The sequence below is a fragment of the Ornithorhynchus anatinus genome, chromosome 5, assembly GCF_004115215.2.
Source record: "Ornithorhynchus anatinus isolate Pmale09 chromosome 5, mOrnAna1.pri.v4, whole genome shotgun sequence".
Taxonomy (NCBI): Eukaryota; Metazoa; Chordata; class Mammalia; order Monotremata; family Ornithorhynchidae; genus Ornithorhynchus; species Ornithorhynchus anatinus.
The window spans coordinates 102630440-102644787 of record NC_041732.1 but is presented as its reverse complement, the minus strand read 5'-3'; the positions used below and the strand labels follow the sequence as shown (position 1 = coordinate 102644787).

General features: G+C 54.7%; 1 protein-coding gene across 1 annotated transcript in view; it reads left to right on the top strand.

Annotated features, from left to right (window-relative positions):
* Nucleotides 1–9995, top strand: part of MOB1A (MOB kinase activator 1A) — a 28889-nt gene extending 18894 nt beyond the window's left edge. The window contains exons 4-6 of the mRNA XM_029066728.2: nt 3328–3461; nt 4933–5096; nt 8874–9995. Coding sequence (XP_028922561.1) covers nt 3328–3461; nt 4933–5096; nt 8874–8951 — 376 coding nt within the window. The 3' untranslated portion in view covers nt 8952–9995. The remainder of the gene's footprint in view (nt 1–3327; nt 3462–4932; nt 5097–8873) is intronic.
* Nucleotides 9996–14348: the final 4353 nt, after the last annotated feature.

Genomic DNA, 14348 nt, shown 5'->3' with positions numbered 1-14348 from the left:
CCTTGCCATCTCCGTCTCCCTCTCCCTGTCTCCCTCTCCCTGTCTCCCTCTCCCTGTCTCCCTCTCCCTGTCTCCATCCCTCCCCGTCTCCCTCTCCCTGTCTCCCTCTCTCCCCCTCCCTTTCCATCTCCCTGTCTCCCTCTCCCTATCTCCCTGTCTCCATCTCCCTTTCACCCTCTCCCTGTCTCCCTGTCTCCCTCTCCCTGTCTCCCTCTCCGTCTCCCTCTCTCCCCATCTCCCTCTCCATCTCCCTCTCTCCCCTTCCCTTTCCATCTCCCTGTCACCTTCTCCCTGTCTCCCTCTCCCTGTCTCCCTCTCCCTGTCTCCCTCTCCGTCTCCCTGTCTCCCCCTCCCTTTCCATCTCCTTGTCACCCTCTCCCTGTCTCCCTCTCCCTGTCTCCCTCTCCGTCTCCCTCTCTCCCGGTCTCCCTCTCCGTCTCCCTCTCTCCCCCTCCCTTTCCATCTCCCTGTCTCCATCTCCCTTTCACCCTCTCCCTGTCTCCCTGTCTCCCTCTCCCTGTCTCTCTCTCCCCCTCCCTTTCCATCTCCTTGTCACCCTCTCCCTGTCTTCCTCTCCCTGACTCCCTCTCTCCCCCTCCCTCTCTTCCTCTCCCTGTCTCCATCTCCCTATCTCCATCTCCGTGTTACCCTCTCCCTATCTCCCTCTCTCCCTCTCCCTCTCTCTCCTTATCTCCCTCTCCCTGTTACCCTCATGGCTCAGTGGAGAGAGCCCGGGCTTGGGAGTCAGAGGTCATGGCTTCGAGTCCCGGCTCTGCCACTTGTCAGCTGTGTGACTGCGGGCAAGTCGCTTCACTTCTCTGGGCCTCAGTTCCCTCATCTGTACAATGGGGATGAAGACTGTGAGCCTCACGTGGGACAACCTGATGACCCTGTATCTCCCCAGCGCTTAGAACGGTGCTCTGCACATAGTAAGCGCTTGACAGATACCAACATTATTATTATAATTACCCTCTCCCTCCCCCTGTTTCCCTCTCTCCCTCTCCCCGTCTCCCTGTCTCCCTCTCTCCGTCTCCATCTCCCTGTCCCTCTCGCCCCGGCTTCCTCTAGACTAAGCTCGCCGTGGGCAGGGAACGTGTCTGCCAACTCTGTTGTATCGTACTCTCCCGAGTGCTCGGTACAGTGCTCTGTGACCCTGAACAAGCCATTTCCCTCCTCTCTGCCTATTTCTTCATCCGTAAAATGGGGAGTCAATCCAGCTCCTTCCTCCTTAGCTCGTGAGCCCAAAGTGGGACAGGGACTGTGCCCAACCCCATTAGCTTGGATCTGTCCCAGCACTTAGACATAATAATGATGGCATTCGTTAAGGGCTCACTCCGTGCCAAGCACTGCTCTAAGAGCTGGGGTAGATTCAAGGTCATCTGGTTGTCCCACGTGGGGCTCACTTTCTTAATCCCCATTTTCCAGGTGAGGGAACGGAGGCACAGAGAAGTGAAGTGGCTTGCCCCAGGTCACTCAGACGTGAGGCGGAGTGGGATTAGAACCCACGGCCTCTGATTCCTAAACCTGCGCTCTTTCCACTCTGCCATGCTGCTTCTCACATAGTAAGCGGGTAAGAAATAATCACAGTAGTTTCAAAAAAAAATTTTAGGTGGTATTTGTTACGTGCTTACTATGGGCCAGGCACTGTACCAAGCACTGGGGTAATAATAATAATAATTATAGTATTTGTTAAGTATTTCCTATGTGCCAGGCACCGTTCTAAGCGCTGGGATAAATATGAGGAAATCGGGTTGGACACAGTCCCCATCCCACGTGGGGCTCACAGGCTTAATCCCCATTTTACAGATGAGGGAACTGAAGCCCGGAGAAGTGAAGCGACTTGCCCTAGGTCCCACAGCAGACAGGTGGCAGAGCCGGGATTAGAACCCGTGACCTTCTGACTCCCAGGCATGGGCTCCACCCACTAGGCCGAGCTAATTGGGTCGCACGTGGGGCTCCCGGTCTAAAGGGGAGGGAACCCAGAGATTGAGTCCCCATTTTGCAGTTGAGGGAACCGAGACCCAGAGAAGCAAAGTGACTTGCCCAACTCCCGCAGCAGGCCCGTGACGATGCCGGGATTAGAACCCAGGCCCGGGACCTCTTCACCGAGCCACACCACACGGCGCTTAGGTCCGTATCGTTTATTTCTATTAATGTCTGCCTCCCCCTTTAGACTGTCAGGTCGCTGTGGGCAGGGAATGTGTCTATATACTGTCGTATTGTCCGCTCCCGAGCGCTCGGTCCAGTGCTCCGCACACAATAAGCGCTCAGTAAATACGACCGACCTTTTCAGCCGGGTCCCGGGAACCCCGAACGACCCCGGGTCCCGGGCCCGTAGTGGCCTCTCGTGGTCTCGAGCGGCGGCCACGTCTCGCCCTCGCCTTGGACCGGGACCGTCCCCGCCGTCCGCTCAGAAAGTCCCTGGGGAGAAATACGCTTGTCTGCTGGGTGACCTGGGGCGAGTCGCCCGACTTCTCTCGGCCTCAGTTCCCCTATCTATAAAACGGGGATGGAGACTGTGAGCCCCGTGTGGGACGGGGACTGGGTCCCACCCGAATGGCTTGGATCCACCCCCGTGCCTAGTACGTAGTAAACACTTAACTAATACCACAATTATTATTATTATTGTTATAAATGATTGAATACCCACAATTGTCCCATCCAGTGTGGGACTTTGCCGGTCCTCTGGCAAGTCTCCAGCAAGGGATTTGCCTTCCAGTCGGGACTTTGGGAGAATGATCCAGGCTGGAGGAAATGATTAATTTCTATTTATTATAAATATAATAAATTTACTCCAACCCAGCCTGTACACTTTGCTCCTCTAATTCCAACTGTCTCACTGTCCCTCCATCTCGTCTGTCTCGCCGCCGACCCCTGGCCCAAGTCCCGCCTCGGGCCTGGAAGGCCCTCCCTCCTCAGACCCGCCGAACAATAACTCTCCCCCCCTCCAAGCCTTATCGACGGCCCGCCTCCTCCGGGAGGCCTTCCCCGACTGCACCCTCCTCTCCTCTGCTCCCGCTCCCTTCTGCGTCGCCCCGACTCGCTCCCTTCGCTCTCCCCCTGTCCCAGCCCCACCCCGCTTGTGTCCATATGGGTCATTTATTTGTATTAATGTCTGTCTCCTCTCTCCCCCAACCCCAGTCTAGACCGTGAGCTTATTGTGGGCAGGGAATGTGTCCGTTTGTCACTGTATCGTCCTCTCCCGAGCGCTCAGTACAGTGCTCTGAACGCAGTAAGCGCTCAATAAATACCACTGAGCGAAATTACGCGTGTTTGGAAGGACACGGGCTCTGGGCCGGCGTCTCACTGAAACCATTTTCCCCGTAGATATGAATACCACTGGGCAGACGGGACCAATATAAAGAAACCGATCAAGTGCTCCGCTCCAAAATACATCGACTATTTGATGACCTGGGTACAGGACCAGTTGGACGACGAGACCCTCTTCCCTTCCAAGATCGGTGAGTTTCCAGATGCTGAGGGGCCTGGATCGAAGTGACCTTGGACGAGTCGCTTCACTTCTCTGGGCCGCAGGTCCCTCATGTGTAAATGGGGAGTAAATCCCACACGGGACAGGGACCGCGGCCAAAATGAAAACCTCACACCTACTCTACTATTTACCTGGCACATGGTAAGCGCTTAGCAAAATTCCATCTTAATTAGATGAATAGGGGAAGCGACTTCTTTTAGAATTTATATTTTTTAATGGCATGTGTTAATAATAATAATGGTGTTTGTTAAGCGCTTACTAGGTACCGGGCACTGTACTAAACCCTGGAGTGGAAATAAACAATCCAGTTTGACACAGTCCCCGTCTCACGTGGGGCTCCCAGTTCAATCTCCGTTTGCCAGAGGAGGGAACTGAGGCACAGAGAAGTGAAATGACTCACCCAAGGTCACACAGCAGACACGTGGTGGAGCCGGGATTAGAACCCAGATCCTTCTGACTCCCAGGCCATGGTTCTGTAAGAGCAGCTAGCCTCTTGCCCTCGCTGTTGGACCTGAGACTGAAGATGTGTGTTCCTCTAGTCTGTGAGGTCGTCGAGGGCAGGGAACGCGATTGCCAACTCTGTTATAGTCATCATAATTACGGTATTTCTTAAGCGCTTACTATGTGCCAAGCACTGTTCTAAGCGCTGGGGTAGATCCAGAGTGATCAGGTTGTCCCACGTGGGGCTCACAGTCTTCATCCCCGTTTTCCAGGTGAGGTCACTGAGGCACAGAAGAGTGAAGTGACCTGCCCAGAGTCACACAGCTGGCGAGTGGCGGAGCCGGGATTAGGACCCATGACCTCCGACTCCCAAGCCCGGGCTCTTTCCACTGAGCCACACTGCTAATGATAATAAAAATAATAATGTTGGCATTTGTTAAGCGCTTACTACGTGCAGAGCACTGTTCTAAGCGCTGGGGTAGATACGGCGTCATCAGGTCGTCCCACATGAAGCTCACAGTTAATCCCCATTTGACAGATGAGGTCACTGCGGCACAGAGAAGTGAAGCGACTCGCCCACAGTCACACAGCTGACAAGTGGCAGAGCCGGGAGTCGAACCCATGCCCTCTGACTCCGAAGCCCGGGCTCTTTCCACCGAGCCACGCTGCTGCGATATTTGTTAAGCGCTTACCATGTGCCAAGCACTATACTAAACGCCGGGGTGGATACAAGATAATCGGGTTGGACCCGGCCCTATCCCGCAAGGGGCTCCCAGTCTTCATCCCCATTTTCCAGAGGAGGGAACCGAGGCCCGGGGAAGTGAAGCGACCCGCCCCAGGTCGGCCGACGAGGGGCCCGAGCCGGGATTAGAACCCGGGTCCCTCTGGCTGCCCTCCACTGGGCCCCGCTGCTTGCCAGCGCCCTGCACGTAGCGGGCACTCGGGAAATCCGTTGGCTCGATCGACCGAGGTGTGTGTGTGTGTGTGTGTTTGGTCCGAAGGGGTCCCGTTCCCTAAGAACTTCATGTCGGTGGCCAAGACGATCCTGAAGCGTCTGTTTAGGGTTTACGCCCACATCTACCACCAGCATTTTGACTCCGTGATTCAGCTGCAAGAAGAGGCCCACCTCAACACCTCCTTCAAGCACTTTATCTTCTTCGTTCAGGTCAGTCACGGCCCTGCCCCTCAGCCCTCCCCTGCCCTCCGCCCTTCTGGAAGCCGGCCCCCCCCCCCCCCCCCCCCCCGGGATCCCCGCCGGCCCGTCCGCCCCGCCATCCCCGCCCCCGGACGGGCTCGATCCCGAGCCGGCCCCTCCCTCAGCCCCCGCCCATCTCCCGCGACGTGACGCTCGGCCGGTCGCGTCTGTGGAGCTCTCACCGGGTGCAGGGCGCTGGGCCGAGCGAGCGCTCGCGGGAGGACAGTAGAGCGGACGCGTTCCCTGCCCGCACCGAGCTTACGGTCTAGAGCGGGAGACGGACCTGTCTATCGGAAGAGAAGCGACGGACGCGGACGTGTCTGCCGCGGGTTTGGGAGCGGGGAATGAATGAAGGGAGCGAATGGGGGCGACGCAGAAGGGAGTGGGAGACGAGGAAAGGAGGGCTTACTGATGATAGCACTAACATTGACGACATCTGTTAAGCGCTCACTACGTCCTAAGCGCCGGGGTAAGGCGATCGGGTTGTCCCAGGTGGAGCTCGCGGTCTTCATCCCCGTTTTCCAGACGAGGCCACTGAGGCCCGGAGAAGTGAAGTGACGTGGCCAGAGTCACACGGCTGGCAAGGATTCGAACCCCCGACCCCCGACTCCCAAGCCCGGGCTCTTTCCGCTCAGCCACGCTGCTTCTCATGCTTCTTATGCTTATTCATTCAGTCGTATTTATCGAGCGCTTACCGTGCGCAGAGCACGGTACCAAGCGCTTGGAAAGTAGAATTCGGCAACGGATAGAGACCAACAGCGGGCTCGCGGTCTAGAAGGGGGGAGAGGACAACAAAACAAGCAGACGGGCACCAGTAGCATCAATATAAATCAATAGAATTATAGATGTGTACGCATCGGTGGTGAAATGAAAAGAATAATAAATATGTACGAATATAGGCAAGTGCTGTGGGGCGGGGAGAGGGGTAGAGCAGAGGCGGGGGGTCGGGGCGATGGGGAGGGGAGGGGGAGCTGAGGAAAAGGGGGGCTCAGTCTGGGAAGGCCTCCTGGAGGAGGTGACCTCTCAGGAGGGCTTTGAAGCAGGGGAAGTGTGCTAGTCTGGTGGAGGTGAGGAGGGAGGGCGTTCCAGGTCAGGGGTGGGAGGTGGCGAGGGGTTGGCGTGAGGGGGACGAGAACGAGGTACGGTGACTAGGTTGGCTTCAGGGGAGCCAAGTGTGCGGTAGGACTGGAGTTCGAAACGAGCGTTGCCCAGCCCGTAACGGCCAACCTCAAAGCTACCCCTAATGCTTAGCCCGGGCCTTAGTCATTATCGAGACATCCCCCTTCACTCGGGCACCGCCCCCTGGTTTGGGGAAACAAGCCCCTTCCCCCTACCTGTGTCATTGATTTTTCTGTCTGCCTCCCCCACGGTCAATCGTTCAGCCTCTGTTGAGCGCCGCGCCGACCGTGTGCCGAGCGCTGTACCGAGCCCTTGGAAGAGGACGGAATGACAGAGCCGGTAGACGCGGTCCCCGCGGTCACAGCGAGCTGATAATCTGGAGGGGGATTGACTTTACCGGAAATAAACGACGGATAGGGACGGAAGCGCCTTGGGGCCGAGGGAAAAGAGGGAAACAGATCCAAGTGTAAGGGCGACGCAGAAGGGAGCGGGAGAAGAGGGAAAGGAGGGTTCAGTCCGGGAAGGCCTCTCGGTGGAGATGGCTTCGAAGGCGAGGAGAGTCATCGTCGGTCGGGTATGGGGAGGGAGGTCATCGCAGGACACGGGCAAGAGGGCCAAGGCAAGACGGGCGATGCGCTGGACTCGTAAGAGAAGCAGCGTGGCTCAGTGGAAAGAGCCCGGGCTGGGGGGTCAGAGGTCAAGGGTTCCGATCCCGGCTCCGCCGCTTCTCAGCTGTGTGACTTTGGGCAGGTCACTTCGCCTCTCTGGGTCTCAAGTGACCTCATCTGGAAAATGGGGATGAAGACTGTGACCCCCCCCCCCCCCCGTGGGACAACCCGATTACCTTGTTTCTACCCAGCGCTTGGCACATAGTAAGTGCTTAACAAATACCAAAATTATTATTATTATTATTATTATTATTGAGGCCCTCCCTGACTATGCTCTCCCTTTCCTCTTCTCCCACTCCCTTTCACGTCGCCCCGACTGGCTCCCTTTATTCATCCCCCCTCCCAGCCCCACTCCACTTCTGTCCATATGCATCCTTTATTTCTATTCCTGTCCGTCTCCCCCTCTAGCCTATCGGCTCCCTGTGGGCAGGGAATGTTTCTGTTTATTGTTGTACTGTCCTCTCCCGAGCGCTTAAATACAGCGCTCTGCACACAGTAAGCACTCGATAAATACGACTGAACGGATGAATAAATGCGTGAACTCCTAAAGGACGGGGGTCGGGTCCGCCCAGTGGGTTGCATTATATTCTCCCAAGCTCTGCGAAGAGCAGCGTGGCCTAGTGGCAAGAGCCCGGGGTTGGGAGTCATGGGTCACGGGTTCTAATCCCCGTTTTCACCACTTGTCAACTGTGCGACTTGGGGCAAGTCACCTAACTTCCCTGTGCCTCAGTTACCTCATCTCTGAAATGGGGCTTGAGACCGTCCGTGTGGGACAATCCGATTACCTTGTATTTACCCCAGCGCTTAGAACAGTGCTTGGCACCTAGTAGGCGCTTAACGAATCCCATAATTATCATTATTACTAGTAGTAGTAAGCGCTCAGTAAAGCTCATTGGCTGATGGATTGGCCAGGGTCCTTTTGGACACCCGTCCCCATCAAAGCAGCCCAGCCGGACGCTGAAGGTCTGTAAGCTCCCGGTGAGCAAGGAATGTGTCTGTTATGTTAGTACACTGTTCTCTCCCAAGCGTTTAGTCCAGTGCAGGAACGATAATAATCGTTGCGGTATCTGTTAAGCGCTTACAGTGTGCCAGGCACTCTACTAAGCGCTGGGGTGGATACGGGCAGATCGGGTTGGATCCCAATCCCCGTCCCACCCGGGGCTCACGGTCTCAATCCCCATTTTCCTTGTGAGGGAACTGAAGCCCAGAGAAGTGCGGTGTCTTGCCAGGCACCGTCCTAAGCCCTGGGGTAGATAGAGGGTAGTCAGGTTGGACACGGTCCCTGTCCCACATGGGGGTCACCGTCTTCATCCCCACTTTGCAGATGAGGTAACCGAGGCACAGAGAGGTGAGGTGGCTTGTCCACGGTCATACAGCGGACGGGGGGTGTGGAGCCGGGAGTGGAACCTGGGTCCTTCTGATCCCCAGGCCCGGACTTCTCCCACTAGCTCCCGTCCTCCGTCTAGCCTGGAAGGGCCTCCCTCCTCAAATCCAACAGACGACGACTCTCCCCTCTTCAAAGCCCTGCTGAAGGCCCACCTCCTCCAAGAGGGCTTCCCAGACCGAGCCCCACTTTTCCTCATCTCCCACTCCCTTCTGCGTCGCCCCGACCCGCTCCCTTGGCTCTCCCCCACCCGACCCCACTCCGCTTACGTCCCTATCTGTCATTTCGTTTCTCTGTATCGGTCCCCCCGCCCCCAGACGGTAAGCTCGTCGCGGGCGGGGAATGTGTCCGCTCACTGCGGTGTTGTCCTCTCCCGAGCGCCTCGCCCAGTGCTCCGCACACAGTAAGCGCTCAGTCCACCCGATTGAATTGAATGAGCGAGTGGGTAAGCACTCGTTGAACACGACCGACTGACCCAAGGAGAGTCCGGCCCCGTTGGCACCCTGAACGGGCGCATCCCCCCGCGAGTCGAAGAGCCGGGTCCGACCTTCTCGTCTCTCTGCTTTTCCCTCCTAGGAGTTCAACCTGATCGACAGGCGTGAGTTGGCACCCCTTCAGGAACTCATCGAGAAGCTCGGCTCCAAAGACAGATAAAAGCCACTGCGGGAGGGCCCCGCCGTCCGCTTTGAGATCCCCGTTCCGCATTTATCCGCTTCATCTGCCACTGCAGCCCTTTCATTGCCGTTTAGCGATCGGTTAGTGACAGCGACGACGTAGGGCGAATCGTAAAGCCCCCCTCCACCCTCCGGCGGGGGCGGCGGTTTAGGGCGAGAGGCCCCGGAGAGAATTGGCACTGCCCTGGTGCTGCGGGTCCCGAGGTCCTATTTTTGGCCCCACCCGTTGCTCGCGGGGCCGAAATTCTTCGGTCGTGATCCCGCTTTCTTGTAAAATAGCCTTACGACTCGGTCTCTTTTCCAGCTTCTGCAGCTGAGAAGGAAGTCTCCCCTTCTGGGTCAGGAGGGAGAAGTCATTGACGTTCGGAATGTCTTCCTAGCGATAGTTCGCCAAAATGGTTAATCTCCCGATGAGATTTTTCTTTCTTTTCGAGACGTTTTCATAAAGCCCTCTGCTAAATTTCCATAGCAAGTTTTTAGAGACTTTTTTTTTTTTTACATGGGATGAAGCTCTTGCTCTTTCGAAGCTTGACGTGTCAGTATTTTGTTTTTTAAACTAGACGGTCACTTTTTTTTCTTCTTTCTACACGTGCTGGCCTGTTTCCAATGGACATCGACACCTGTGGCTTTTTTTTTTTTAATATATAGAATCAGGTCATAGAGCGATCAAGAGTTGATGCGGGAAACAGCCAAATGAATTTTTAAAATTACTTTTTAAGTCGGCGATGCTTTCGGGGAGTGTTGTGACTACGTATATAATCTGCCCAAGGGTCTGGGTGGTTTTGGGGCCCGGGGGACACGGTCTGGTTTGTCTCGTTTTGGGGAAGCCGCCCTTCTGGTTGGCTTCAATCCAGATTCCTCTTCTCTCCAGGGAATTTGCGGGGAGAGCTTTCTAGGAAAAATGCAAGATGGTATTATAAAGCCTGCTCTTCCTGACGTTCAAAGTCTTTTAAAATGCTCTGTGTGGGAAAAACTACTTTGGGGGGGGGGTCTTTTTTAAAAAAATAAATGCTTGAATGATTTTCAGTTTTAGTTTCCTGGGTTTGAAGTCTGTATTTTTAGATGCACTTTGAATTTGCCTTCGAGCCTCAGGAAGACTTTTATTCATTCAATAGTATTTATTGACCGGGGTGGGAAGACGTGGCTGTTAGAATGCGACGATTTGAGCAGTGAGATGGAGGAGAGACAAAAAGCCGGGAATCAGAGAGGATGCGAACGGGGAAATAAGCTTCTGATTTGAATGGCGTGGACACAAGACAGTCACGGCTCAGAGGGCTACTATATGGGCTTTGCCGACCTCCTTAAAAACCAGGCTGATAAACCAAGGCATGATTGAACGGTATGGGTTACGTGCTTACTATGTGCCAGGCTCTGTACTAAGCGCCGGGGTAGATAACGAGCTAATCAGGTTGGACACTGTCCCTGTCCCTCAGGGGGGCTCACAGTTTTTATCCCCATTTTTCAGACAAGGGAACTGAGGCCCAGAGAAGTGAAATAGCCTGCCCAAGGTCACCTAGCAGACAGGTGGCGGAGCAGGGATTAGAACCCAAGTCCCGCGACCCCCAAGCCCCGGCTCTAAAGAGAGATGGACCGAGCGAAGGCTAAAGCGGGATTTTTCCTCTCGATTTTGCCGGGAAATCTGAGCGTGTCTCCTTTCGTACTTTCTTTTTTTGTTAATGGTATTTGTTAAGCGCTTACTCTGTGCCAGGCGCCGTACTGAGTGCTGGTGCGTCTGGGTGCCTGGAGTGCTTTCGGTAGTTCGGGTTGATTTCTAGGTGGTTGTTCGGACCCCGTACATTCCAGATACATGGGTAGCTCGGTCGTCCAGAGCGTATCGAGAAGCAGACGCCGCACACCTCGGCGAGTTTGAATCCGTCGGCACCGTAGTTTCAAACCAGCCTGAGCAGCGCCGGTTTTCCGAAATCTCCCCGGGCTGGCGACAGCACAGTTCCGTAGGTCAGAAGCGGGTGGACGGTTCCATCGTCCAGGCCGGGCAGCGAGCAAGGACCCCGCGGGGGAGAGGCCCAAACACCCGAACCGCTCGTGGTCTTTTTGCTAAGAGCCTCTTGGGTGTCCAGCGCCGGGGCAGATGCCGGGTCACCAGGTCGGACTCAGTCGGTCGTATCTCCTGAGCCCTTACTTTGTGCAGAGCACTGCACTGAGCGCTTGGGAGAGGACGGTGGAAGAGTAACCGGACCCGTTCCCTGCCCACCGCGAGCCGACGGTCTAGAGGGGGAGACGGACAGGAGTAGAAATAAATCGATGTGAGATAGGGATGTAATTGCGGGGGTGGGGCTGGAATGGGGATGAGAAAAGGGGGACACGGAAGGGAGTGGGAGGAAAGGAGGGCTTAGTCAGGGAAGGCCTGTCTCAGAGGAAGAGAGGACAGGTATTCCATCCCCGTTTGGCAGATGAGGAAATTGGAGGCTCAGAGAGGTTGAGTGACTGTGTCGCCCAGGGAAATACAGCAGACAGATGGCAGAGCCGGGATGAGAACCCAGGTCCTCCCGACTCCCAAGCCGGGGCTCTTCCCACTAGGCCACACCGCCTCATTCGTTCATTCAGTCGGATTGAGCGCTTACTGTGTGCAGAGCACAGTACTAAGTGCTTGGGAGAGGACAGTATACCTGTTTTTGCCCCATTTTTCAGTCGTTATTTGTCCCAGGACTGCCGGGAAAAAAGGCAACTTCCTAAGGTGGATGTTAAGGCAGGCAACACCCAGAACATCCCCAACACAGAGAGAAGAGCGAGGCCAGTAGGACCTTTGTCAGCCGGTCGGTGCCGCAGAAAAAGCGTTGGCCGTCTACACCCCGAACGGCCCCCGTTGACGCGAGCACGACGATTTGGCTAGAATGTAGTCAAGCTCGGGCTCCTCCCCCGGGGCCCTTGTCCAGCCCCACCTGAGTCCCTCCTCGCTGGTTGCTTTCACTCATTATTCAGTCGTATTTATTGAGCGCTTACTGCGTGCAGAGCACTGGAGTAAGCGCCTGGGAGAGGACAGTAGACACACTCCCTGCCCACGTCGAGCTTACAGTCTAGAGACGAGCTCTTCGCCCCGTATTTCTTCACTGGGAGGGCCGAGTCCGGGTACCTCGTGATTCTCTTCTTTCTTTTTCCCTTTTTTATGGTAGTTAAGCGCTTACTATGTGCCGGGAGCTGTACTAAACGCTGGGGTGGACGCAAGCAAATCGGGTTAGACACCGTCCCATGTCCCACATGGGGCTCACGGTCTTAGTCTCCCAGTTTTCAGAGGAGGGAAGTGAGGCCCGGAGAAGGGAAGTGACCTGCCCGAGGTCACACGGCAGAGAAGTGGCGGAGCCAGGATTAGAACCTGACTCCCGGGCCCGGGCTCTGTCCACTAGGCCACACTGCCTTCCCTTCTGTACACCAGGGAGGATACCGAGACCTACAACCCGATTATCTCGTATCTACCCCAGCGCTTAGAACAGTGCCTGGCGCATAGTAAGCGCTTAACAAAAACCGTGATTATTTCAGCTAACTTTTCGCTCGCGTTTAAGGCGTTCTCCCTCCTCAAAAACAAGCCAATCAACCCTCTGTAAAACACTCCAAGAAAACGGTTACCCTGGTGTTTTCGGTCCTTAGCGGACATTTCGGTAAATCTTCTCAGTAAATGACCGGCCCTCTTAAAAGGCCTTAGCGTAGTAAAAAATTCACAGTGTTTTTATTTTCAGCCTTGCTTGAAACTTTAAGGAGGGGAAAAAAAAGAATAGAAAGGTCCGACCGGCATGCGCTTTTCTTTTTTAAAACGGAAAAGAGAGCAGGTGTAAAAACCCTGGTCTTCGAAGCATCCCAAATGGCTGCTGTTGGAGCAGATTTCACCGTGACCTGGTTGTTTGAGAGAGCATCTGTGACTTTTTTTTAAATGCTGTTTAAGCACCTAGTACGTACCAGCCACCGTGCTAAGTGCTAGGGCAGATACCAGCTAATCAGGCTGGACCCAGTCCCTGGCCCGCGAGGGGCTCGCGGTCTTAATCCCCGTTTTCCAAATGAGGGAACTGAGGCCCAGAGAAGTGACTTGCCCAAGGCCACACAGCAGACAAGTGGCCACGCCGGGATTTGAACCCAGGACCGTCTCTGTCCACTAAGCCATCCATCTCTGTGTGCCACTTTGCTTTAAAGACAGTAGGGAGAAGAATTTGACTAAAGAGTACTTTTGGAAGTAGAAATCCTTGAAACAGAACAGGGTAGTGTCCAGGGGAGTCACTCACGCTTTTACTGCCTTTTGGTGCCCAACGTTTAGTACGGTGCCTGGCACTTAAGAGACAGTTAACAAATACGAGTTATTAGTATCATTTCAGGCGGGAGGCCTCAGTTCAGCAGTTTGAGATGCTCCTATCTGGCCTTTCTTTTATGCTTCGCTACACTGCAAGCTCGTTGTGTGCAGGGCTCATGTTTTCCTCTCCTTTTTCTCCTTTTTCTTTCTTCATCCACCGTACTCTTCCAAGAGTCCAGTACAGTGCTCTGCCCAGCCTAAGTACTCAGTCGATCCATGGAATTTAATTATCGAGCGCATACTCTTTGCAGAAAGAGCGACAAGGAGGCGAAAGAGAAAATAGCCTCAGGCTGCTTAGAGGCGAACTGCGTCAGATACAGATGGCAAAACTCTCTCCTCTCTCCTTCTTGATATTCATTCGATAAGATTTATTGAGCGTTTACTATGTGCAGAGCACTGCGCTAAGCGCTTGGAATGTACAATTCGGCAACAGATAGAGACAATCCCTGCCTAATATACCACTCTAACCGACATATCTGATAGAGATATTTGGGAAGCAGCGTGGCTCTGGAAAGAGCCCGGGCTTCGGAGTCAGAGGTCATGGGTTCGACTCCCGGCTCTGCCGCTTGTCGGCTGTGTGACTGTGGACGAGTCACTTCACTTCTCTGTGCCTCAGTTACCTCATCTGTAAAATGGGAATTAACTGTGAGCCTCACGTGGGACAACCTGATGACCCTGTATCTACCCCAGCGCTTAGAACAGTGCTCTGCACGTAGTAAGCGCTTAACGAATACCAACATCATTATTATTATTAGATATACTGTGTGCAGAGCACTGTACAAAGCTGTTGGAGTACTACTGCTCGATTGAGGAGCCTGAAAACTAGGAAGTCACCTGTTCATTTCGTCTGTATTCTTTACGAGGACAGTCTTTGCAGCAGAAAAATGTGATAGGGTAGGTACTACAGTATCTATTGTCAGAGTTCCGCACATTCATTCGTATTTATTGAGCGCTTACTGTGTGCAGAGCACTGTACTAAGCGCTTGGGAAGTACAACTGGGCAACAGATAGAGATGACCCCTGCCCGACGACGGGCTCGCGGTCTTGAGGGGGGAGACGGACAACGAAACGGGTAGACAGGCA